Consider the following 21,888-nt stretch of genomic DNA (forward strand, 5'->3'; position numbering starts at 1 on the left):
CTTAATCTGAATTCCCTAGGAGAAGTCTCCACAGTTTGCAGAGCCAGAATCAAACCCGGTTCCTCCAGATTAGATACACGAGCTCTTAACCTCCTACGCCACTGCTGCTCCTAGATGCGGGTGAAATGTTAGGAGCACAACCATACAGCCCAGAAAACCCACAACAGCCAGTTAAGGAACAGACAGAAATGCCCAGTGCAAGGGTGGTGGTGGGGGTGGTGGGGGTGTGTGAAAGAGTCCAGCATCTGCGTTCAGGAGGGGCTACCAAAACTAGCCCACCACTTGGCCAAGTTCAGGGATGTTTGCTGCCGCTGCCACCACCGCAATGGCAAGTCGCCCCGTTTCGTGTCCTTGTGCCTGAAAACCCACCCGTGTTGTCGGTGCCCGAGCCAGAGGGCACAGTATCAAGAAGCCACAACGAGACCTTTGTAGAATCCAGAAATGCAAGAGCTGAGGAGCTGTGGCCCAAGGAGCAAGCAAAATGATGTTCAAATGAACTCTTTCTAGCACATTAGGGTGGCAAGTGGATCAGCCTCCTGCCTCTGGCCTCCGTCCACTCTGGTGAGTGCCTCTTGTCGGCCATTTCCTAATAAATAATGACTTATAAAGACACCCGACTTTGCCTGGATGTTCAGAGCTTCTGTCCCTGCCTGGCCTGAACCCCAACCGGTTGGGGGCAGGGGGAGGAAATCCGGTGTCCCTTACTCAAGGGAGGCACAGGCTGCTGGTGCTTTCAGAGTAAGTTTCCCCCAGAACTTCTAGGTGTGGGGCTGGCCTCGGGCCTGCGTGGCCTTTAACAATCCCCTGCATCTGTAAAGTGGGGAGGACAGCAGAGATGGAGGGAAGGCCCGCAGACTGCTTATGCAAGTGGCTTGACGGAGACCGGAATCGAAGTGTATGAACAGTCGCATTGCCACCAAGAACATGAGATGAGGCCACGGGCTGCTTCGGACGGTCCTGACCCCGCCCTTCTAAGGAATTCAACAGAGCCCTGCTGGATTAGACCGTGCCTTGTCCGGTTTGGTGTCCTGCTTCACCCAGTGGCCAGCCAGTTCCTCGAATGCCCAACTACAGGGCGTGGAGGCTAAGGCTGCTTCCTGGAGCTGGTACTTGAGGATGCGTCGACTGTCTCTCTGACTGGGGAGGTTCCCAAGCCCTGTAAGCCCAGAGCATGGCGTTTAGCTGTCGTATTTTCCAGAATCCGTTCAGCATGTTCTGCCTGTAACTCTTTGTGGGTCATGCAAAGCCAGCACACAAACACACACACACACACACAGAAGGGTAGTGCGGAGCTGGGAGCAAAGGCTCTTGGCAGTGACAGCTCTGGAGCCCCCCCTTTTCCTGGGGAGGGGGCCCACAGCCTTTCAAGAGGCACGGGCTGCTGGCTTGCAGTTCTCAATCAGCAGTGGGCAGGAGAAGCCTGTGTTTCGGCCGCCCCACATCCTTTAGAGGATCCCAGGGAATCCGCCCCCTTGGGGGCAGAGCCATGCGGTTGCTCGCTGCAGAAATCTCACCCAACGGTCACTAGAAGAGCTGCAGGAGGAACTCGGGGGCCCACTCCAAGGCTGTCTGGGTGACGGCCAGCGCTGCTGCCCCCAGGGTGGCCGTGATCCCCCAGACGGCTGCCTTCACCAGGGGGCTGTGTTCGGCCGGGGGCAGGAGGGGGCCCGCCTCTGTCCTGCTGAGCGCCAAGTGCTCCCGCTGCTGCCGAAGGACGGCATCCGGGCGCTGGCAGGAGGCGACCTGCTGGAATTCCAAGAAAGAGCCGATGGCGATGCTGGAGAGAGGGAGGGAGGGAGGAGAGAGAAAAATTGGTTATCTGCGTAGCTGGACACCAATCGGAGAGCCTGCCAGGAGTCATTTATTAAAACGGCGATTGACATCTTCAAATTTCGATGAACCGCCCGCCGATAAGTGCCCCCCCCCCCTCCATTGGCCCCTGACATCTGGGCCGTCTGTCATCCAACGGGACTCGCCAGAATGCTGGACGCCACTCATATTTTTTACTAGTATTTATTGCATATTTATTAGAGTTAGCTTTCATTGTTTTTATTGCTGCTTTTAAAGGTTTTAGCTATCCTATATTGCATAGGTGTCAAATTCGCGGCCCTCCAGATGTTATGGACTACAGTTCCCATCATCCCTTGCCAGCATGATGCTGGCAGGGGATGATGGGAGCTGTAGTCCACAACATCTGGAGGGCCACGAATTTGACACCTGTGCTATATTGTATTATATCTACATGCTGTGCACCGCCCAGAGCCCCTCGGGGATTGGGCGGTATAAAAGTCTAATAAATAAATAAATAAATAAAATATTTTCCACCAATGGCGAAGGCTCCCTTCAGGCTGGTCTTTCACTGGGCCGTGTGGCACAGCCAGCATGCACTCCGATCTTTCACTGGGCCGTGTGGCACAGCTCAGCCCTCACCTCTGCCAGCCTGCCAACCCGTGCTGACTCCTGGGCCCCGGAGGGCAGGAATTCCAGCTGCCCCTGCAGGAGGCTGAGTGGCCTCGCTTCACCTCCTCCGTTCTCCCTCCCCTTCCTTCCCTGCCCTCTCCTCTGGGCCTCACGCAGGGGCTACTAGCTCAGCCAGCCAAGGGGCAGCTCCAAGAGGAGGACGCTGATGAGCTGGTAGATGGCTCCCAGCCCCCAGGATCCCCTCCCGGGCCCACCCAAGCCAGGCCTTTGCCTTGTGGCCGGCTGGCTGGCAGTGCCAGGGACCCTAGTGCTGCGATGGCGAACCTTTTCAAGACCGAGTGCCCAAATTGCAACCCAAAACCCACTGATTTATCGCAAAGGGCCAACACGGCTGTTTAACCTGAATACTGAGGTTTTCGTTTAGAAAAAACGGTTGGCTCCGAGGCGTGCGTTACTCGGGAGTAAGCTTGGTGGTAGTCGGTGGCTTCGCTTTGAAGCGACCGTGCAACTCTTCCAATGGTTGAGTCACGACCCTAGGAGGATTTACTCAGAAGCAAGCCCCACTGCCAGCAACTGAGCTTACTCCCAGGTAAAGGATCGTGCTTTAGTTCTTTGCATGACAATCAGTGGGGTTTAACTTCCCGAAAACTAGGTCTTAGGTTTAATGCTAATAATCGAGCCCAGCGGCCCAGGTCAGCATAGATGTGTGTGTGGGGGGGGGGGGGACGACACACTGTGCATGCCCACAGAGAGGGCTCTGAGTGCCACCTCTGGCACCTGTGCCATAGGTTCGCCATCACGGACCACACCTGGGCGACTAGTGCCTGGAGGCAGCGTCTTGGGGTGGCCTCAGCCTCTCTGCCCTCTTCTGGGACCTGGAGAGGAACTGCTTGGCTGCTGGGTGAGGCGGGACGCTGGACGGGATGGACCCTCCCCGGTGTGATCCGACAGCTCCGAACTGGCTCCGCCCCACCCCACCCCGTCCCACTGAAGCCTTTCTGAGTCTAAAGCAAAGGTGTCAAACTTGCGGCCCTCCAGATGTTGTGGACTACAGTTCCCATCATCCCCTGCCAGCAGCATGCTGGCAGGGGATGATGGGAACTGTAGTCCACAACATCTGGAGGGCCGCAAGTTTGATACCTGTGCTCTAAAGCTTTCCACTGCCCCAGCTGCGTCCTCCTCTTCCACCCGCCCAAACTCTTTTGCACAGCAGCTGGTCCTTAGAGGAAGGAAGCAGTCCCTGCAGGGGTGTGGGGGGGGGGGGGGGCCTGGCTCCCAGTTCTGCAGAATGACAACAGAAAAAGCCTTGGAAATAGTGGGGAGACACCTGCCTCTCTTCCCCCGCCCCCGCAGGAAATCAAATTGCTGGATCTCTCAATGAGATGTGATGGGGTTTTTGGGCTGTGTGGCTGTGGTCTGGTGGTTTCAGCTCCTAATGTTTTGCCTGCTAAGAAGAAGAAGAAGAGTTTGGGTTTATATCCCCCCTTTCCCTCCTGTGAGGAGACTCAAAGGGGCCGACAATCTCCTTTCCCTTCCCCCCTCACACCCTGTGAGGTGGGTGGGGCTGAGAGAGCTCCGAAGAACTGTGACGAGTCAAGGCCACCCAGCTGGCGTGTGTTGGAGTGCACAAGCTAATCTGGTTCCCCAGATAAGCCTCCACAGCTCAAGGGGCAGAGCAGGGAATCGAACCCTGTTCTCCAGATAAGAGTGCACCTGCTCTTAACCGCTACACCACGCTGGCTCTCCTAGGAGCTAAAACCACCAGGTCACACAGCCCAGAAAACCCACCACAGCCGGTTGATTCCAGTCGTCACAGCCTTTGACAATACAAGGAAGGCCTCTCAACCACACACACAACATCCACACTTTCCTTGGGGGATGCATCAGAAAGATCTCCTGGAGAGGGATGGACCACTGAACTGAGGCAGAGGAGGAGGAGGAGGAGGAGGAGGAGGAGGAGGAAGACGCCCCCAGGACCCCTGACTGGCTCTCTGCCTCGAGGAGCATTGTTTGGAGTTTGGAGAGGAGAGGAGTTTGGAGAGGAGACATCTGAGGGGGGATAGGAATGAAGTCTATAAAATTATGCATGGGGTAGAAAATGTTGACAGAGAGAAATTTTTCTCTCTTTCTCACCATACGAGAACCAGGGGGCATCCATTGAAAATGCTGGGGGGAAGAATTAGGACTAATAGAAGGAAACATTTCTTCATGCAAGGTGTGATTGGTGTTTGGAATATGCTGCCACAGGAGGTGGTGATGGCCACTAACCTGGATAGCTTTAAAAGGGGCTTATGGAGGAGAAGTCAATCTATGGCTACCAATCTTGATCCTCCTTGATCTGAGATGGCAGATGCCTTAGCAGACCAGGTGATCGGGAGCAACAGCCACAGAAGGCCATTGCTTTCACATCCTGCCTGTGAGCTCCCAAAGGCACCTGGTGGGCCACTGCGAGTAGCAGAGAGCTGGACTAGATGGACTCTGGTCTGATCCAGCAGGCTAGTTCTTATGTTCTTATGAGCAAAGGGCAAGGCAGCAGCCCCAGCAGTGGCCATTTGGGCCAGCCCTCCCCCTCTTCACAACCCCCCTGCAAAGCCCTCTCACCTCTTGTGGAGCTGGAGAGCCGCCTCTCTGGTGAGCTCAGTGTGAGGCCAGCGCTGGAAGAGCAGGTGGGCCCGCACAACAAGGGCCTCGTAAGGCAGATCGGGAGGGATGTGAGACAGGAGCTGGTGGATGCTGGGCATGTCACAGTCGCAGGACAGCACCTCCTCTTCCCGGTACAGGACAATCTGGGGAGGGGGAGGAGAGACTGATGATGGAAAGCTTTTTCTCCCCCTGCCCCCCTTTCCCCGCCCCGGCATGCGGCTGCCTGAACACACTACACCAGTTGGCTCTTTTTCTTTCGAAAGCTGGAACTCTCCAGATGCCAGGTTCCATCCTGTACTGAAATGAGCGCAACCCCACCAAACAGTCAGACACAACTCTACACCGACACGAATGCATCACATTTCTGGCGCCCCCTGCTGCCCACAGCTTGACATACCGCAGCAGCAAAGTAGACCGCCATGAGCGGGTGGGAGGCCAGGAAGAAATCATAGAGTCGCAGGATGTGGTGAAAGTTGGACAGGACGTGGCCGTACCAGGTGATCAACCAGCTCAAGGCAAAGATTGTCCCCACTTCAGCTCTGCAATAAAAAAAGGTGCCACTCATGAGAACCTGCCAGGAACTGCCCTCAGCACATGGGTAATTTAAAAAAAATGGAAAAAGGAGTGAGAGATTAAAAATACACTGGGAAAAAGAAGAAGAGTTTGGATTTATACCCCACCTTTCTGTTCTGTAACGAGACACAAGGGGGCTTACAAGCCCCTTTCCCTTCCTCTCCCCACAACAGACACCTGGTGAGGCAGGTGGGGCTGAGAGAGTTCTGTAGAACTGTGACTAGCCCAAGGTCACCCAGCAGGAATACAGGAGGGTGGAAACACATCTGGATCACCAGATAAGCCTCTGCCGCTCAGGTGGAGGAGTGGGGAATCAAACCCGGTTCTTCAGATTATCATGCTGGCAGGGGATGATGGGAACTGTAGTCCATAACATCTGGAGGGCCACGAGTTTGACACCTGTGGATTAGAATCCACCTGCTCCTCACCACAACACCACGCCAGCTGCCCTGAAAGAATCTTATTTTAATCTAATGGCCAATCAGATCTCCAGTGGCCGATCAGAGCCCCTGCTTGGTGGGTGCCAAGAAAGGCGTCAGCAGGAGCCAGGGGACACCGTGCTGAGGACCCCGATGTGTACAACTCTCTCACACACACATGCGCGCACACACACTTCGCTCAGGGGTACCTCATCATGAAGTTGTGCAGCCGAGGGCTCTCCCGCTGGAGGATGGGCATCAGGTAGTTGAGGATGTGCTTGGTGCTGTCCATGGTGGGGTCCATGAAGTCCCTGGGAGGGGGAGGAGGGGGTGCTGCCTCACCACACGCACGGGCATCGACTCCTCCGAAGACTCTGCCCCATGCCGAGGCTGCCTGCTGGCAGCTGGTGCTCACGGCCCAGCAAGAAGGCCCCCGACCAAGGCGTGAGGTTCGGCCTCCCCTCCTCAGTCAGGACCTGGGAGATCTCACGCCCAGTGGTGGGATCCAAAAATTTTAGTAACAGGTTCCCATGGGGGTGGGATTCAAACTGTGGCGTAGCGCCAATGGGGCTGGGCGGGGCACAACGGGGGCGTGGCCGGGCATTCCTGGGCGGGGTTGTGGCAAGGACGCAGCCGCTGCGCCGGTCCTTGGGCGGGAAACGAATGCACGCAGGCGCAGGCTGCCACGCACGCCGGTGCACCTCCTGCTACTCTGCTTCAAGTTCTGCGCGCTACTGCTGAGAGGAGGGGAGTCACTAAGGCAAAAACCACGTGGCAAAATCACCAATGAGTAACCCCCTCTCGGCTCACACAAACAATTAGTAACCTACTCTCGGGAACCTGTGAGAACCTGCTGGATCCCACCTCTGCTCATGCCCCTTGACGGAACCTCCCTTGCTACCATTAGCCCTGCCTAGCATATATCATGCCTCCCACGCGGACTCAGATCCAAGACCCCCTTGACGGCTGAAGTTGTGTCTTTTGGGAGTGACCAGCCAGGTGCCAGGAGGGGAATACTCACTGCAGGGTGCCCACCCCAGACCCTTCCTCTGGTAGACAGAGGGGGTTTCTTCGAACGAGGAAAACTGCACCTCTGGGCTACGAGTCTACACTGTGCAAATCTTACAGCTATGTCAGCTCCTTTTCTTTTACAAGCCATTTTAATTATCCCACCGTTGTTCTACTGCACCAGGCCGATAAGCAGAAGATTTAATTTCCATTTTTTCTTCCAAGGAATTAGGCATATATTACGAAAGAATGGCTTTTGAAAAAAGGTAAGCATGGAGATTAGATCATGGTTGAGAAAGGAATGACGTTGACCAAACTAGCACCAAAGCCCATTGTGGGGGGAGGTGTAATGGGCTCTAGCAAAGAGGAGAGCGAGCAACCATTTCTCCCACGCATTTCTCCAACTTGATCTGAGATTGCAAAGGCCTTAGCAGACCAGGTGCTTAGGAGCAGCAGCAGAAGGCCCTTGCTTTCACACCCTGCATGTGAGCTCCCAAAGGCACCTGGGGGGCCACTGCGAGTAGCAGTGGACTAGATGGACTCTGGTCTGATCCAGCAGGCTCTTTCTGATGGTCTTATGTTCTAATAGGTTTTACTAGGACCATGGTGGCGAACCTTTGGCACTCCAGATGTTATGGACTACAATTCCCATCAGCCCCTGCCAGCATGGCCAATTGGGGGTGATGGGAATTGTAGTCCATAACATCTGGAGTGCCAAAGGTTCACCACCACTGTACTAGGACCACAGCAGCACCCCCTCTCCCAGTGTGATGCTTTCCACCTACCTGGTCCTGTGTCTTGGAATTGGGGGGGAGAATGTTGACAGGTGAGGCTTGGGGTGGGGGGAGGGGTTTTTTTTTGGGGGGGGGACCGGTAGGATGCTGGGGGGCCAGCGGAGCTGGGCTCGCTCCTGGGTCAGGGGAAGGTGAGTGGGTGGAATGTTGCTGAGCTATTGGTGGAGGATTCACCGTTGCAACATTCCACCACTTAGACAATTACAGGTTAGGCTGTGACGCCCAACTTGTGTTAATGACTGTATTGTATATTGTAGGAAACTAGCAGATCGTATCATGCAAGAAACAGACAAACCGCAAGCCACACAGGCAAGGGGAAGGACAGATCTACCGTCCTCCGGAAATCCTGCCTGTCAGGTTAACCCAGATGGCACGGGAGTTCCTGCATCCTCTGGAAAGCCCCGAGACGGCAGGAAAACATTTGTTTTCAGGAAAGGAGAAGAGGAGGCCTCGTACCGGAGGTGGAGCGTGGAGAGCCTCTCCAGCAAGGCCATGGCCATGCGCTCGCCGGACACCAGCAGCAGCGTCACGGCAATGTCGTGGTACCCTTGGTAGTAGTGCAGCTCCGAGTGGGACCTCAGGACGTGCAAGATGACGTCGATCAGCTGCTCCTGCAGAATCTGCCGCTGCTCTGCGCGCATCCCTGCCGTGGGGGAGAAGCGGGGGGGCCCAGTCACAACTCCCACACCCCACAGCTGGCTCCTCCCCCCTCCCGCCAGCTGTTTCAGCACCACAACAAATCCCAACCAGGAAGAAGAAGAAGAAGAAGAAGAAGAAGAAGAAGAAGAAGAAGAAGAAGAAGAAGAAGAAGAAGAAGAAGAAGAAGAAGAAGAGGAGTTTGGATTTATATCCCCCCTTTCTCTCCTGCAGGAGACTCAAAGGGGCTGACAATCTCCTTGCTCTTCCCCCCTCACAACAAACACCCTGTGAGGTGGGTGGGACTGAGAGAGCTCTGAGAAGCTGTGACTAGCCCAAGGTCACCCAGCTGGCGTGTGTGGGAGTGCACAGGCTAATCTGAATTCCCCAGAGAAGCCTCCACAGCTCAGGCGGCAGAGCGGGGAATCAAACCCGGTTCCTCCAGATTAGATACACGAGCTCTTAACCTCCCATGCCACTGCTGCTCCTGTGAGCAGAAAGAGAAGACCCTGTGAGCAGAAAGAGGGGCACCGGGGCTCATCTGCTGTATCAACCTTGAGCTTCAGTGAATGCGGGTGAGCGCCCTTGACTGTGCGTGTGTGCTCTGCACATGTTCAGAGCTGCTCTTTACACAGCCCAGGGCAAGACCCTAGCACTGAAAACTACTTCAGGGGCTGGGATGCGATCTGACGGCTTCTAGAACACTCACCCTCCTTCCAAGGATTTTGCAGCAACAGGCAGGGTTCCCCCACCCTCCCAACTTTCAGGGATGGGGCGGGATATAAATCCAAAAGAAATAAACAAATAATATCTTCTCAATAAAACCGCAAGGTTGATTCAGCAGGAGGAGAGTGACTGGCCGAAGCGTCACGGCGGAGTGGGAGTGAAAAGAAGCAGCAGCAGCAGCAGCTCTATGCTACTCCACCCGACAACAGCAATCCGTTCAGCAGGGAAGGCACAGAAGGGCGTTGCAATCGAGCACCAAGCACTAAGCAGGGTGCAGCCAGATGGCCAAGGCTGGACACTGGCCCCTCGCAGTGGGACAGGCAGCTCCACAGAGAGGCCAGGCAGACAGAGAGAACAAGGCCGAGTCAGTGTAACCCCCATGCTCAGAATGGGTTGACCCAGAAAGGGGCTGAGACTCAAAGCAGCAGAAAGCTGCAGAGCTCATGTAGTTTGGAGGAGACAAGGATACCAGACTCGGACCTTGGTTTGTATAAGCCCGTGGTGGCGAACCTTTGGCATTCCAGATGTTATGGACTACAATTCCCATCAGCCCCTTCCAGCATGGCCAGTTGTAGTCCATAACATCTGGAGTGCCAAAGGTTCGCCACCACTGGTATAAGCCCTGAACACCTTGTTAAGGTAACTGCAATGTTGTTGGGAACTACTGGGAAGGTAGTTGTTTATTTTTGCTATGTTGTAAATGTTGGAGTTTATTGTTTCAGGGTTTCTTTTTGTGGTTGTCATGGGTGAGAGTTCTCCTGGAAACCTTCATCATGTTGAATCCTGTTCACCAAGCCCTGGGAGTCTTCAGGAGCCAACCCACTTGCAGAGAAGAATTGGACTTGGCAGTATCAGTAGACTGCAAATATAAGGACTTGAAAATGCAACCTGAACAGGACCTTGAAGTGGGGTGTTAAATGTTGATGTTATATGTTAAGAAAGTAAACCATTTTGTTTTTTTTAAATTTGTTGTTGCAAACTCATTCCAAGTTCCCCACTTGGAATGCCCCACAGAACCCACGGATAGAGGTTACATCAGCAGAATGCTTCCGGCTGGGACACGGCACCCTCCACTTGGCCTGCGGGGGAAATGGGGCACCCACTGAGGGGCAGGGCGCATGGGGTACAAGAGGTCAAGGAAAAGAATCCTTCAGCTCAGAGCCAGCCACCCGGGGGTCTAACTCACGCTGGGCTTTGTGGCACTTAGTGCCCAGCTCCCAGCACCGGCAGGTCAGCCACTGCAGCCACACGGTGGCATATCTGGAGAGAGGCCCCAGGCGCTTGGGAAAGCTTCCTCCCCACTCCCAGCCCTGGGGATCTGGAGACTGCTCAGCGGCAACAAAAATGCACTCTGCACATGCTCACCCGTCCAAGGCCCAGCTCACCTGGGGGGAAGCGGCGGGAGGAGCGACGCACGTCCAAGAGGACCTGGTTGTAGTCCTTGTGGTTCTGGCGCACGTCCCGCCCTGCGGAAATAAGAAGGATTTGAAATGGGGGGGAGGGGGGGCAAAGGGACTCCCCAGTTGGGGAGGGGGGCTCAGCAAAGGTTGCCGGCAGCTGTTCCTGAGCCCCCTCCCTCCTCTGCCTCCACCTCTGGCTGTGCCAGACCGCCAGGTTTTCGGCTAGTGACAGTGTGTGGTTCTGGGGAGGCCTCAACGGGAAGGGGCAAGAGGCTCCCAAAGGCCTCACCACAGCTGCTCCCTCTCACAGTCCAAATGGACGCAACAGGCCCTCAGCCCCCTCCCCAAACCCCCACATGACAGGGAGAAGCTGTCATGGCCGACAGCAGGGCTGGAAATGCCCCCGCCAACTTCTGTGGTGCAAATCAGACAGAACGTCACTCATGTCTCCCGCTCAGGCTGCCATCACACTGGTCAAGGCCTGAGCCACACCTGGGCCTCCTTGCATACTCGACCGTCTCGTGTCAACGGACCTTTTGTTTTTAATCACTGCGGTTGGAAACTAGTAAGCAGGTGATCTCGCCCAAGGCCTCCAGAAGGGGCGAGTGATGAGGCATTGAGACACTCTGTGCTCCATAAAAAGCTGTTTACACCTTGTTGTTCCACTAATCTGTGGGAAGACCTGTGTGTGTGTGTGAATGAGCGGGAAACTGATAGAAATAAAGCAGTAAAAAAATGTGCCAGAGTGATTCCCAGCTCGCCCCTGGTGGTGCTGCAGCTGCATCCGGGGCGGTGTAAGCACAAAGGGGCATTTGGGGGGCGATGAATAACTGTAAGGGGGCGGTGAGAGCATAAAAGAAAGAAGAGAAGATTTAGAAAAATTGATTGATGTATTCCGCTCATAACGCTTAATTTTTCTTTGAACAACGTAGTTCATAAATAGTTCATAAATATGGGTGCTGTGTGGTTTCCGGGCTGTCTGGCCGTGTTCTAGCAGCATTCTCTCCTGACGTTTCGCCTGCATCTGTGGCTGGCATCTTCAGAGGATCTGATGTTGGGAAAGCAAGTTCATAAATAGTTTCATAATTTCAAAGTTCAATGTTTCTAAGTTACACCTTCCTTTACTATATTTTACGAAAAAGGTAGAAACATTAATACATATATCTTTCTGTTTAATTGCTATTAAAATTTAAAAAAATTAATTTCCAGGGAGCGCTAAGTAATATTTTTTCTGGAAAGGGGGCGGTAGGCCAAATAAGTTTGGGAACCACTGGAATACAGCTTCTTGCAAAGAGCCGGGACCTTAGAACCGGCTTCTTGCCGTTTGAGCCGCTGCTAACATTCCAATAAAGGCTTTTGATTCATACCCAGAGCTCAAATGATTGACCGGTGCACCAGGGCCAAACACAGGACAAACCGGCCGTTCATGCTGAGTCTTGGCTGCATGGAAAGAAAAACAGTGGCCGGCCTTCTCGGGTAGAGGCTGCGGCGGTCGTTCAGTCTGGCAAGCACGAAGACACGCTGAGAACCGCTGCGCCAGCTGTCCTGTGGAACTGGATGAGAAGATCTCCCGGGCAAGCACCCATGGCAGAGCGCAGATTCCAACCCAACTGTCTCAGGTCCTCACCCGGACACTCTAACCACGACACCACAGCTCTCAGACCTGAGAACAGGAGCCCTCAAAGCAGTGGTGGGATCCAAAAATTTTAGTAACAGGTTCCCACGGTGGTGGGATTCAAACAGTGGCGTAGCACCAATGGGGCGTGGCGGGGCATTCCGGGGGCGTGGCCGGGCATTCCGGGGGCGGGGCATTAATAATTTCTCTGTTACTGTAAAAAACTCTTACTGTAAAAAAACATGTTCTAATTTCCAGCTGGTACCTTTCTGTCCATTATTTAAACTCATTCTAGCAAGTCCTATCGTCTGCTGCCAACAGAAACAACTACTTCTCCTCTAATTGACTGCCTGTCAAATACTTAATACTTTCAAATACTTAATGTTGTTTCTAGAAATCAAAAGAAGGAGACTTTCCTTAAACAAGGAACTTTACCATATTGCTAAAACATGTTTTTAAAGCAGCCCAACAGGGAGAATGATCCCGTTTTCTACCTTCGCTAACCAGCCACATAGGAAACAACAAGACTTTATGATTTTTGGACCTAACTGAATTCCTAACGGAGAAGCAGACCCAATTAGGAACCCACTCTCGGGAACTGGTGAGAACCTGCTGGATCCCACCTCTGCCTCAAAGGCTGGAGGCCGGCTCTGCCCTCCCATTCCCAGAAAACAGCCTCCAGGGCCTCTAGAAGCCCCCCCCCCCCGCCCCCCCAAGCCACGCACTGCAGCCTGCTAAAGACTTGCCACATTTATTACTAGGAAGCTGCAGTTAGCTAGCTGGGCTGCGTGTCTGGCAGGCCACCTGCCCCCTCCCACCCCCCGACCGCAATCCAGACAGTGTATTCGAGGGACCCGCACCTGGTTTGGGTGGGAGGCTGTACACGTTCACGCCGAGCAGTTTGGGCCAGACCTTCCTGCGGATCTCATCGGTAAGCAGCCCCTCGGGGCCGAATGCCGCCGCCTGAAGGCTCTCCACATCGACAGGGTCTCTGGTGAGGGCTCGGTGGATCAGCAGCCGCTTCTCCTTCCGCTGTGAGCCTTGAAGTTCTGAAAAAGGGACCGGGGGAGGGCAGTTTGGGGGGTCTGGCCACAGGGACTAGCCTCATAGCTGGTCAGTGGTGCAAACCAGCTCCTCTCCACCCCCTCTCCAAGTGCCAGCAGAGAAACCATCCTCGGTGGCTGACCCCCTCAGCCGGCAGCCTCCATCCATCCTGGCTCTCCTGCCATTCCGGTTTTGATTCTCACACAGCAGAAATCCACGGTGGGTTTTTTTCCAACACACAAATGTTAGTCTGCAGCAGCAGAACAAAACCAGCTCCCCTTGCATTGTCTATTTTATGTGACACTATGCTCTCTTTTATGTAAAGGGCAACTCCACCCCCAATGCGCCCTGTCCTATCCTTCCTATAGAGCCTGTAGCCTGGTATAACAGCATCCCACTGGTTATCCTCATTCCACCATGTCTCTGTAATGCCCACTATATCAAAGTCCTCCTTCAAAACTCTGTACTCCAGCTCCCCCATTTTAGGTCGAAGGCTTCTACTATTAGCATAGAGACACCTGTATCCCCTGCCTCTGTCCTTAACCTGGGATTTATGTGCTTTACCCTCAAGTCTTTTGTAGACACTATCCCTTGTCACAGGCACATTGCTATGTTCCTTGCTTGTATGTGGTTGATTTAGAAAAACCTCCCTCTCTGTCTGCATCCCCAAAACCTGAGCCCGGTAGCAGAGTAAAGACCAGCCAGAATTCCAGGGGATGAGCTTTCCTGAGCCCAAACACTCTTCCATCCTGGGTCTGGTTCAGTTTGCTAGTCGAATGGGGCGCTGGGATTCAAAATCAGGATGCTAAATCCAGCCATGCTGAGCATAAGGTTCCCAGGAAATCAAATTGATGGATCTCTCAGCGAGCAGTGGTGGTTTTTCTGGGCTACATGGCCATGGTCTGGTGGTTTTAGCTCCTAACGGTTTGCCCACATTTAGAAGAAGAAGAGTTTGGATTTATATCCCCCCTTTCTCTCCTGTAGGAGACTCAAAGGGGCTGACAATCTCCTTTCCCTTCCCCCCTCACAACAAACACCCTGTGAGGTGGGTGGGGCTGAGAGAGCTCCGAGAAGCTGTGACTAGCCCAAGGTCACCCGGCTGGCGTGTGTGGGAGTGCACAGGCTAATCTGAATTCCCCAGATAAGCCTCCACAGCTCAGGCGGCAGAGCTGGGAATCAAACCCGGTTCCTCCAGATTAGACACACGAGCTCTTAACCTCCTACACCACTGCTGCTCCTTTAGGAGCTAAAATCACCAGGCCAAAAATCATTTAGGAGCTAAAACCACCAGGCCACGGCCACGCAGCCCAGAAAAACCACCACAGCCAGTTGATTCCAGTTGTCAAAGCCTTTGACAATACCAAGAAGATTTTCTCAACCAACCACACAACTTCCTCGCAAGGAACATCCAGGGGCAACCAGGACAATATTCTTCTTTAACTTTGGATGTCCCAGGCTAGCCCAGACCTCAGAAGCCCAGCAGAGTCTGCCCTGCTTAATACATGGACAGGCAACCACCAAAGGACACCAGGGTTGCAACTCAAGAGTCAGGTGGTGGCAAACTTCCTCTGAAAGTCTCTTGCCTTGATTTGGGTGGGTCAAGCTAGCTAGCCAGATCTCAATAAATCACAAAAGCTCAGCAGGGTGGGCTGTACTGGTTAGCAATTGGATGGGCGACCACCGGGGAAGTCCAGTCCAGGGTCCTGACGCAGGGGAAGCAGGGAATGGCAAACCACCCCTGAACACGTCTTGCTTTGGTCTACGGCAATGATGGCGAACCTTTTCGAGACCGAGTGCCCAAATTGCAACCCCAAAACCCACTTATTTATCGCAAAGTGCCAACACGACAATTTAACTTGAATACTGCGGTTTTAGTTTAGAAAAAATGGTTGGCTCTGAGGTGTGTGTTACTCGGGAGTAAGCTTGGTGGTAGTCGGTGGCTTTGCTTTCAAGCAACCATGCAACTCTTCCAACGGATGTATTATGACCCTAGGAGGTTTTACTCAGAAGCAAGCCCCATTGCCAGCAACCAAGCTTACTCCCAGGTAAAGGATCGCGCTTTAGTTCTTCACATGAAAATCAGTGGGGCTTAACAGCGTTTAACAGGGTTACCTACACTGCTTCCCCAAAACTAGGTCTTAGGTTTAATGCTAATAATCGAGCCCCGTGGCCCAGGCCAGCCTAGATGTGTGTGGGTGTGTGGGGGGGGGGGGGTGCAATCTGTTTGCGCGTGCCCACAGGGAGGACTCTGAGTGCCACCCTGCCATAGGTTCGCCACCACTGGTCTACCAGCTGGCCTGATCTGCTCAGACCTCAGTAGCTGAGCAGGACTGGCTCTGATTCAGTACGTGGCTGTGAGACCACCCAGGAAATCCAGGGTCGCCAACCAGGGGCAGGCAAGAGCGAACCATCTCTGTGGAAAATCCGATGGGATCGCCACGGGGGTGGGGGCCTGTGGCACTCCCCCCCCCCGACTGGAAAAGACCCTTGCAGAGGTCCATGTCTCATGTGCTCAGCTTAGTATGCTGAGGGTCCCACGTTCGATCCCAGGCATCTCCAGTTGAAGAGAGCAGGCAGCACGGTCATGCAAAGAGGAGCCGCGGCCACTCTGCACGAGTGGAAGAGACGCGTGCGAAAAGCCTGCCACTAGCCGGGGGGGGGGGGGTGCGCCCGCTGCAAGCCTGTTGTGGCCCCGGGCAAGGCTGCGCCCCCTCTCACGCAACCAGGGCGGGATCGCGGGGCAGCCCCCGAAGCAGGCGGGAGGACCCCCCCCCCCCGCCCCGTGTGGTGTGCCTGGCTGGGCAGCGGGGCCAGGAAACGCCCCCCCCCGGTTCGCGCCCAGGAAAAGCAGCCCCTGCGGTTGCGCCATCGTGGCAGGCGGCGATCGAGGCCGGCGGGCGCCTGCGCCCCTTTGCCAGCTGCGGAAGCTCCTGGCCGGCCCCCCGCCCGGGCCTCTGCACATGCTCAGCCGCCCTCTCACCTCCCCGGGCCACGCAGCCCGCACTCTGCCTGCGGCCCCTGCTCATCCCCTCGCGCAGCGGCCGGGCAGCCCAGGCGGGAGTCCCCGGGAGGAATCCCCGCCTCCGGCCACCCCCATTGGGGCAGCTGCCGCCGTTCGAGACGCCCATTGGAGGGCGGCCCCGTCAATCTAAACCAGGAGGCGGGAGTAGGGAGTTTCGCGCGCAAAGCTTTCTGGGAGTCGTAGTTCTTGGGGATCCCCAGCCGGGCCGCTTCTGAACGCGGGTCAAGGGGGCGCAGGAGGCCCTGCCGGAGCCAGCCGGGCAGGACTCGAACTCGTGCCACACCGGCCGCGCAGAGGGGGTCGGTGCTGCTCATGATAGCTGCGTGGCTTCCAGACCACGTGAGCCCCGCGTGGGGCAGGACTGTCACCTCTGGCTCCAGAGACTTGCAGCGGCTGCCATGGTCAGAGCAGGATTTGAACCTGGATCTCTCCCGTCCTCTCTCTGCTACGCACCGCTCTGACTTCTAAAGCACCCCCAGCCTCTGACCACCCCTCCCCACTGCCCCAGGGGGCAACGCCGGACAGTCGCCCCTCCTCTGCCCCAGCCCCTCCTCCAGCGTCCCTTAACATATGGGGAGACAGTTCACCCATTGGCCTCTTTGTAGGCTACCAGATCCTGCGGCTGTCCCCATCCCACTACCTCTAGAACAATGGTGGCGAACCTATGGCACGGGTACCAGAGGGGGCACTCAGAGCCCTCTCTGTGGGCACACGCGCACAGAGTGTGTCATGTTGGGGGAAAGCACTATTAAACCCCACTGATTTTCATGGGAAGAACTAAAGCACGATCCTTTACCTGAGAGTGAGCTCAGTTGCTGGCAATGGGGCTTGCTTCTGAGTAAACCCTCCTAGGGTTGTGATCCACCCATTTGAAGAGTTGCACGGTTGCTTCAAAGCAAAGCCATTGACTACCACTAAGCTTACTCCTGAGTAATGCGCGCCTCAGAGCCAACTGTTTTTTCTAAACTGAAACCTCAGTATTCAGGTTAAAATGCCGTGTTGGCACTTGGCGATAAATAAGTGGGTTTTGGGTTGCAATTTGGGCACACGGTCTCGAAAAGGTTCGCCATCACTGTTCTAGAATCAGTCTTCCCTGGTGCTGATGTCAGGCTGACTGGGGGGTGATAATTGTTTGGGTTCTCCCCCCCTTTTTTTGACGATGTGGAAACGTTTGCAGGGTTCCCCAGTGCATCTGCACCACCTCCCAGTGCAAGACGGTACGAACAGAAAAGGCCAGGCCGGCTGATCCAAACAAGTAAATCCTTTGTCAGCTTTCCAGTCCTCTCGTTTCAAGAACTATTGACATCTCAGGGTCACCCTGCCCTGGGCCTGGCAGCAGTGAGCGGCCTATGATGTATTGACATTTATTTACTTTTTAAATTGTCATCCTGCCTTTCCACTGTCTGAGGCAGGCAGCGGGCAGTCAATTCAAATAACAAACAGAACCATTTCACAGCCTAAAATCCAAACACATCAGAATGCAGAATGCAGAATGCGCAACTAAAATGGAGAAGCCACGATGTCTTGAAATGGGAGAAACAAAAAGCACGAGGATCGCGTTAGGCAAGCCATTCAAGGAACCAAGAAACACCCCCCCCCCCCTTGGGTGCTGTGTGGTTTCCGGGCTGCGTGGCCGTGTTCTAGCAGCATTCTCTCCTGACGTTTCGCCTGCATCTGTGGCTGGCATCTTCAGAGGAGGATCCTCTGAAGATGCCAGCCACGGATGCAGGCGAAACGTCAGGAGAGAATGCTGCTAGAACACGGCCATATAGCCCGGAAACCACACAGCACCCCAGTGATTCCGGCCTTGAAAGCCTTCGACAATACAAATCCCCCCCCCCCCTTCTTCTTCTGGAGATTAAATATCGTTGCCAGAGGTATTTGCATTTGTTTGTTTGTTCGTTAATATCCTACTTTTCTCCCCAGCTGGAGCCCAAAGGAGCTTTTAGAATATTGCTTTCCCTTCCTCCATTTTGTCCATTTTCTCACCACCAAGTTGCTGATCTTAGCAGGGCCGGCTGCAGACGCCTGCCTGCAAATGGCCAAAACCAACAACTGCCCATCGAGGGGCCTTCTCCGTCGTGCCCCCCACTTTCTGGAATGGCCTGCCTGAAGAGATGAGGACGGCTCCCACACTCCTGGCTGTCCATAAACCCTGCACTTGTTGCTGGCCCAAATCCTAAATCCCTGTTGCTTCAAATGGCATCTGTCGCCCGTCATATTTTAACTTTGATTTGAAATTCAGCTTTTAGTTGATGTTAATTCAAATGTCTTTAAACTAGATTAGATCAGATTTTTAACTACTTTGTTTTAAATTGTTTTAACTAGATTAAACTACTATAATTGTTTTAAACTGTTTTAAGTGTTTTAATCAAATTTATTTGTTATTTATTACTGTAAGCTGCTCTGAGCCCTTGTGGGGAGGGCAGCACACAAATCAAATCAAATAAATAAATAAAACTGAATTATTATAAAGGGCTTTTACACGCAGGTAGCAGTGTTACACTGTACTAAACAATTCCCAAAGTTCTTGGAGAAGTTACTAGTGACTGTGGTCTATGCTGCTGTGTTTAGCTTACTGCAGCTAGGATCTTACTATTTAAGAACATAAGAACAAGCCAGCTGGATCAGACCAGAGTCCATCTAGTCCAGCTCTCTGCTACTTGCAGTGGCCCACCAGGTGCCTTTGGGAGCTCACCTGCAGGAGGTGAAAGCAAGGGCCTTAAGAACATAAGAACGAGCCAGCTGGATCAGCCCTTCAGGGGATCCATCTGAATTGGCTCTCTGCTACTTACCGGTGGCCCTGGAGTGCCTTTGAGCTCACCTGCAGGAGGTGAAAGCAAGACCTTAAGAACATAAGAGCGAGCCAGCTGGATCAGACCAAGTCCATCTAGTCCAGCTCTCTGCTACTTGCAGTGGCCCACCAGGTGCCTTTGGGAGCTCACCTGCAGGAGGTGAAAGCAAGGGCCTTAAGAACATAAGAACGAGCCAGCTGGATCAGACCAGAGTCCATCTAGTCCAGCTCTCTGCTACTTGCAGTGGCCCACCAGGTGCCTTTGGGAGCTCACGTGCAGGAGGTGAAAGCAATGGCCTTAAGAACATAAGAACAAGCCAGCTGGATCAGACCAGAGTCCATCTAGTCCAGCTCTCTGCTACTCGCAGTGGCCCACCAGTACCACCAGTAATTTTTGTACCACTTAATGTGTCATGTTAATTAATTAATTAAATGTATAGGCTGCCTCATCCCCGAAGGGCTCGATATGCTTATAATATACTTACGGCATCTGTCCTTTCTGGCTGTTCCGTACCTCTAAAATCCTAATGCATTGGTTGTTGAATGTCTGACTGTGTGTACAGCCTGGAGTCCCAGCCTGTCAGAAAGGCAGACTACAAATGAATAATGTACATAAAAAATGAAAAAGGTACACCAGGCTGAGAGTTTGAGATGAGACAAGGTCGCCCAACAACCTTCCACAGCAGAATACAGATCTGAGCCCCGGTCACCAAATGCCCTCGTCCACCACTGTATGAACTAGTACATTTGTTTGTTCGTTCATTTATGCCACCCTTCCCCTCATGGGCTCAAAACAATGGGAGATCTTGATTGCCAATACGGCAGTCAGGTGAAGAGGCAGTCTTTTGGGTATACAAGTTCTAAACCGTAAGAGGACTGAAAGGGCCTTCACGGCTCTGGCCCCTGCCTGGTGGAATGCTCTACCTCCAGCTGTCCGGGCCCTGCAGGACCTTGATGAGTTCCGCAGGGCCTGTGAGCCCTTCGGGGATAGGGCGGTATACCAAATTTAATTAATAATAATAATAATAATAATAATAATAATAATAATAATAATAATAATAATAATAATAATAATAATAATAATAATAATAATATGTGTAATACACACAATAATAATAATAGAACAGAGCTTATTCCACGTGGCTTTTTTGGAGGGGTCGGTAGCATGGTTCCGCCCAGCCCCCCATATGGAAATCAAAGCCGCCTGTCTGGACCACCTTGGTTGGGCCCTAATTCCATCTTGGGCCCTGCCTATCTCCTCCCCTTTCTTTCTTTTTTGGCCTTTAGATCGGGCACCTGTGTGTGTGTGTTCTACACAATCCTGTTGTATTAATCTATTTATTGTTATTAACTGCTGTTGAGTTTTAATGGGTTAAGTTTTATGTTGTATTCATTTGCTGTTTGGAAAACAGCCATATTGTGAGCCGCCTCGAGCCCTTTGGGGATGAGGCGGCCTATTAATTAATGAAATAAATAAATAAATAAATAAATAAATAAAGGCAAGAACATGCACTCTAAGCCAGCAGGAAGCCCATGGAGGTCCCTAAGATGGGCTCTTTCTTTCATTTTATCTGTTCTTAGGCTGAGGTCTCGAACGATAAACCATAAAAGACCCATCTCTAAAAGCACTTCCCTGCGACTCTTCTCTGCAGCTTCTAAAAAACAGACAAGATAAATACATTGAGGGTTAGAGTCCTCTAGGAGGAACGGAATGTTTTGCTCTACAGTTGCTCAAGAAAAACATGAACCATTTTTAAAAACATGGCATAATGTACTTTAGCCTAAGACACATAAGGACATTGAAAAATAATGTGTATTGAGAAGTCCGCTGGCTGAAAAGGACAGGTGAGAGGGGCTGTATGTGTTTACATGGCCTGATGTGCCTTCCTGCCCTCAGCCCTAGAAGGAAAGATCCTGACACTGTTGGGAGTTGTGGAGTGTTTAGCAAGGGGGTCTGGATTCCCGGAGACCTGCCTGTGCCCCCCCCCCCCCCCGCCCCGCAATAACCACAGCACACTGCCTCCCTCACACCCTCTCAAGGGATTCTCCTCCTGAGCTCAGATCTGCAGAGCTGGCTTAATTTCCTTTGCTACTGGTGAAACCGCTTTTGCCCTGAAACAGGGGCTCTGGAGCCACCCACCCACCCGGCTGTTCTCTCCGTCACTGGGGAACAACAAAGGGTTTCATCAGTTTTTCAGCCCAACTGAAAAATTACCACACCAGCGCCTTTCATTTCCTTCTTTTCATCAGGCTGACTTTCAGCACTTGTTGGGGCAGAGATAAGAAAAAGGAACGGCTTCCTCTGAGTCCCGGTTTTGGCACTGCAAAATTGCAAGGCGCAATAACACACACACGCACGCACACACACACGTGCATTACTGCACCTTGCAATGTTGGTCTTCCAAATGCCCGAGCATTTCTTGGATCAGGCTGCTCTAGCTACCAGGTTTGATTCCCCACTCTGCCACTTGAGCTGTGGAGGCTTATCTGTGGGATTCAGGTGAGCCTGTGCACTCCCAACAAACGCCACCTGGGTGACCTTGGGCTAGTCACAGTTCTTCGGAGCTCTCTCACCTACCTCACAGGGTGTTTGTGGTGGGGGGGGGGAGAAGGGAAAGGAGCTTGTCAGCCCCTTTGAGTCTCCTTACAGGAGAGAAAGGGGGGATATAAATCCAAACTCTTCTTCTTCATCATCATCATCTTTATGCCAGGCATTCTGATAAATACGTTTTTAACTTCCACTGACGGTTGTTATGGGAAACTCCAGCAGGAATAGCACTGAAAATACTCGGC

General features: G+C 53.2%; 2 protein-coding genes across 3 annotated transcripts in view; one reads left to right on the forward strand and one right to left on the reverse strand.

Moving 5' to 3' along the window:
- Positions 1–52: 52 nt before the first annotated feature.
- Positions 53–16,368, reverse strand: LOC125425093 (TBC1 domain family member 20-like). 2 transcript variants are annotated; one of them, XM_048482600.1, is made up of 8 exons: positions 16,260–16,368; positions 13,096–13,284; positions 10,606–10,686; positions 8,315–8,501; positions 6,266–6,367; positions 5,462–5,603; positions 5,023–5,207; positions 53–1,777 (listed from the first exon to the last, which is right to left on the reverse strand). In XM_048482600.1, the coding sequence occupies exons 1-8, from the start codon at positions 16,303–16,305 to the stop codon at positions 1,525–1,527; spliced, it is 1,185 nt and encodes a 394-aa protein (XP_048338557.1). In that variant the 5' UTR covers positions 16,306–16,368; the 3' UTR covers positions 53–1,524. The 2 variants fall into 2 exon arrangements, with proteins under 2 accessions (XP_048338557.1, XP_048338558.1); XM_048482601.1 differs by lacking the exon at positions 6,266–6,367.
- A 3,892-nt stretch (positions 16,369–20,260) lies between these two features.
- Positions 20,261–21,888, forward strand: part of DGAT1 (diacylglycerol O-acyltransferase 1) — a 37,210-nt gene continuing 35,582 nt past the window's right edge. The window contains exon 1 of the mRNA XM_048482684.1: positions 20,261–20,316. Within this exon, the coding sequence (XP_048338641.1) occupies positions 20,261–20,316 (56 nt within the window). The remainder of the gene's footprint in view (positions 20,317–21,888) is intronic.

The sequence above is a fragment of the Sphaerodactylus townsendi genome, unplaced genomic scaffold (genome assembly GCF_021028975.2).
Source record: "Sphaerodactylus townsendi isolate TG3544 unplaced genomic scaffold, MPM_Stown_v2.3 scaffold_19, whole genome shotgun sequence".
NCBI lineage: Eukaryota > Metazoa > Chordata > Lepidosauria > Squamata > Sphaerodactylidae > Sphaerodactylus > Sphaerodactylus townsendi.

Coding starts and splice junctions, on each gene's coding strand:
- LOC125425093 (XM_048482600.1), bottom strand. CDS start 16,305: ATGAGCAGGGGCCGCAGGCAGAGTGCGGGCTGCGTGGCCCGGGGAG. Junction 13,285..16,259: donor GGGCTGCGTGGCCCGGGGAG/GTGAGAGGGCGG, acceptor TCCCTTTTTCAG/AACTTCAAGGCTCACAGCGG. Junction 10,687..13,095: donor CAGCCTCCCACCCAAACCAG/GTGCGGGTCCCT, acceptor TTATTTCCGCAG/GGCGGGACGTGCGCCAGAAC.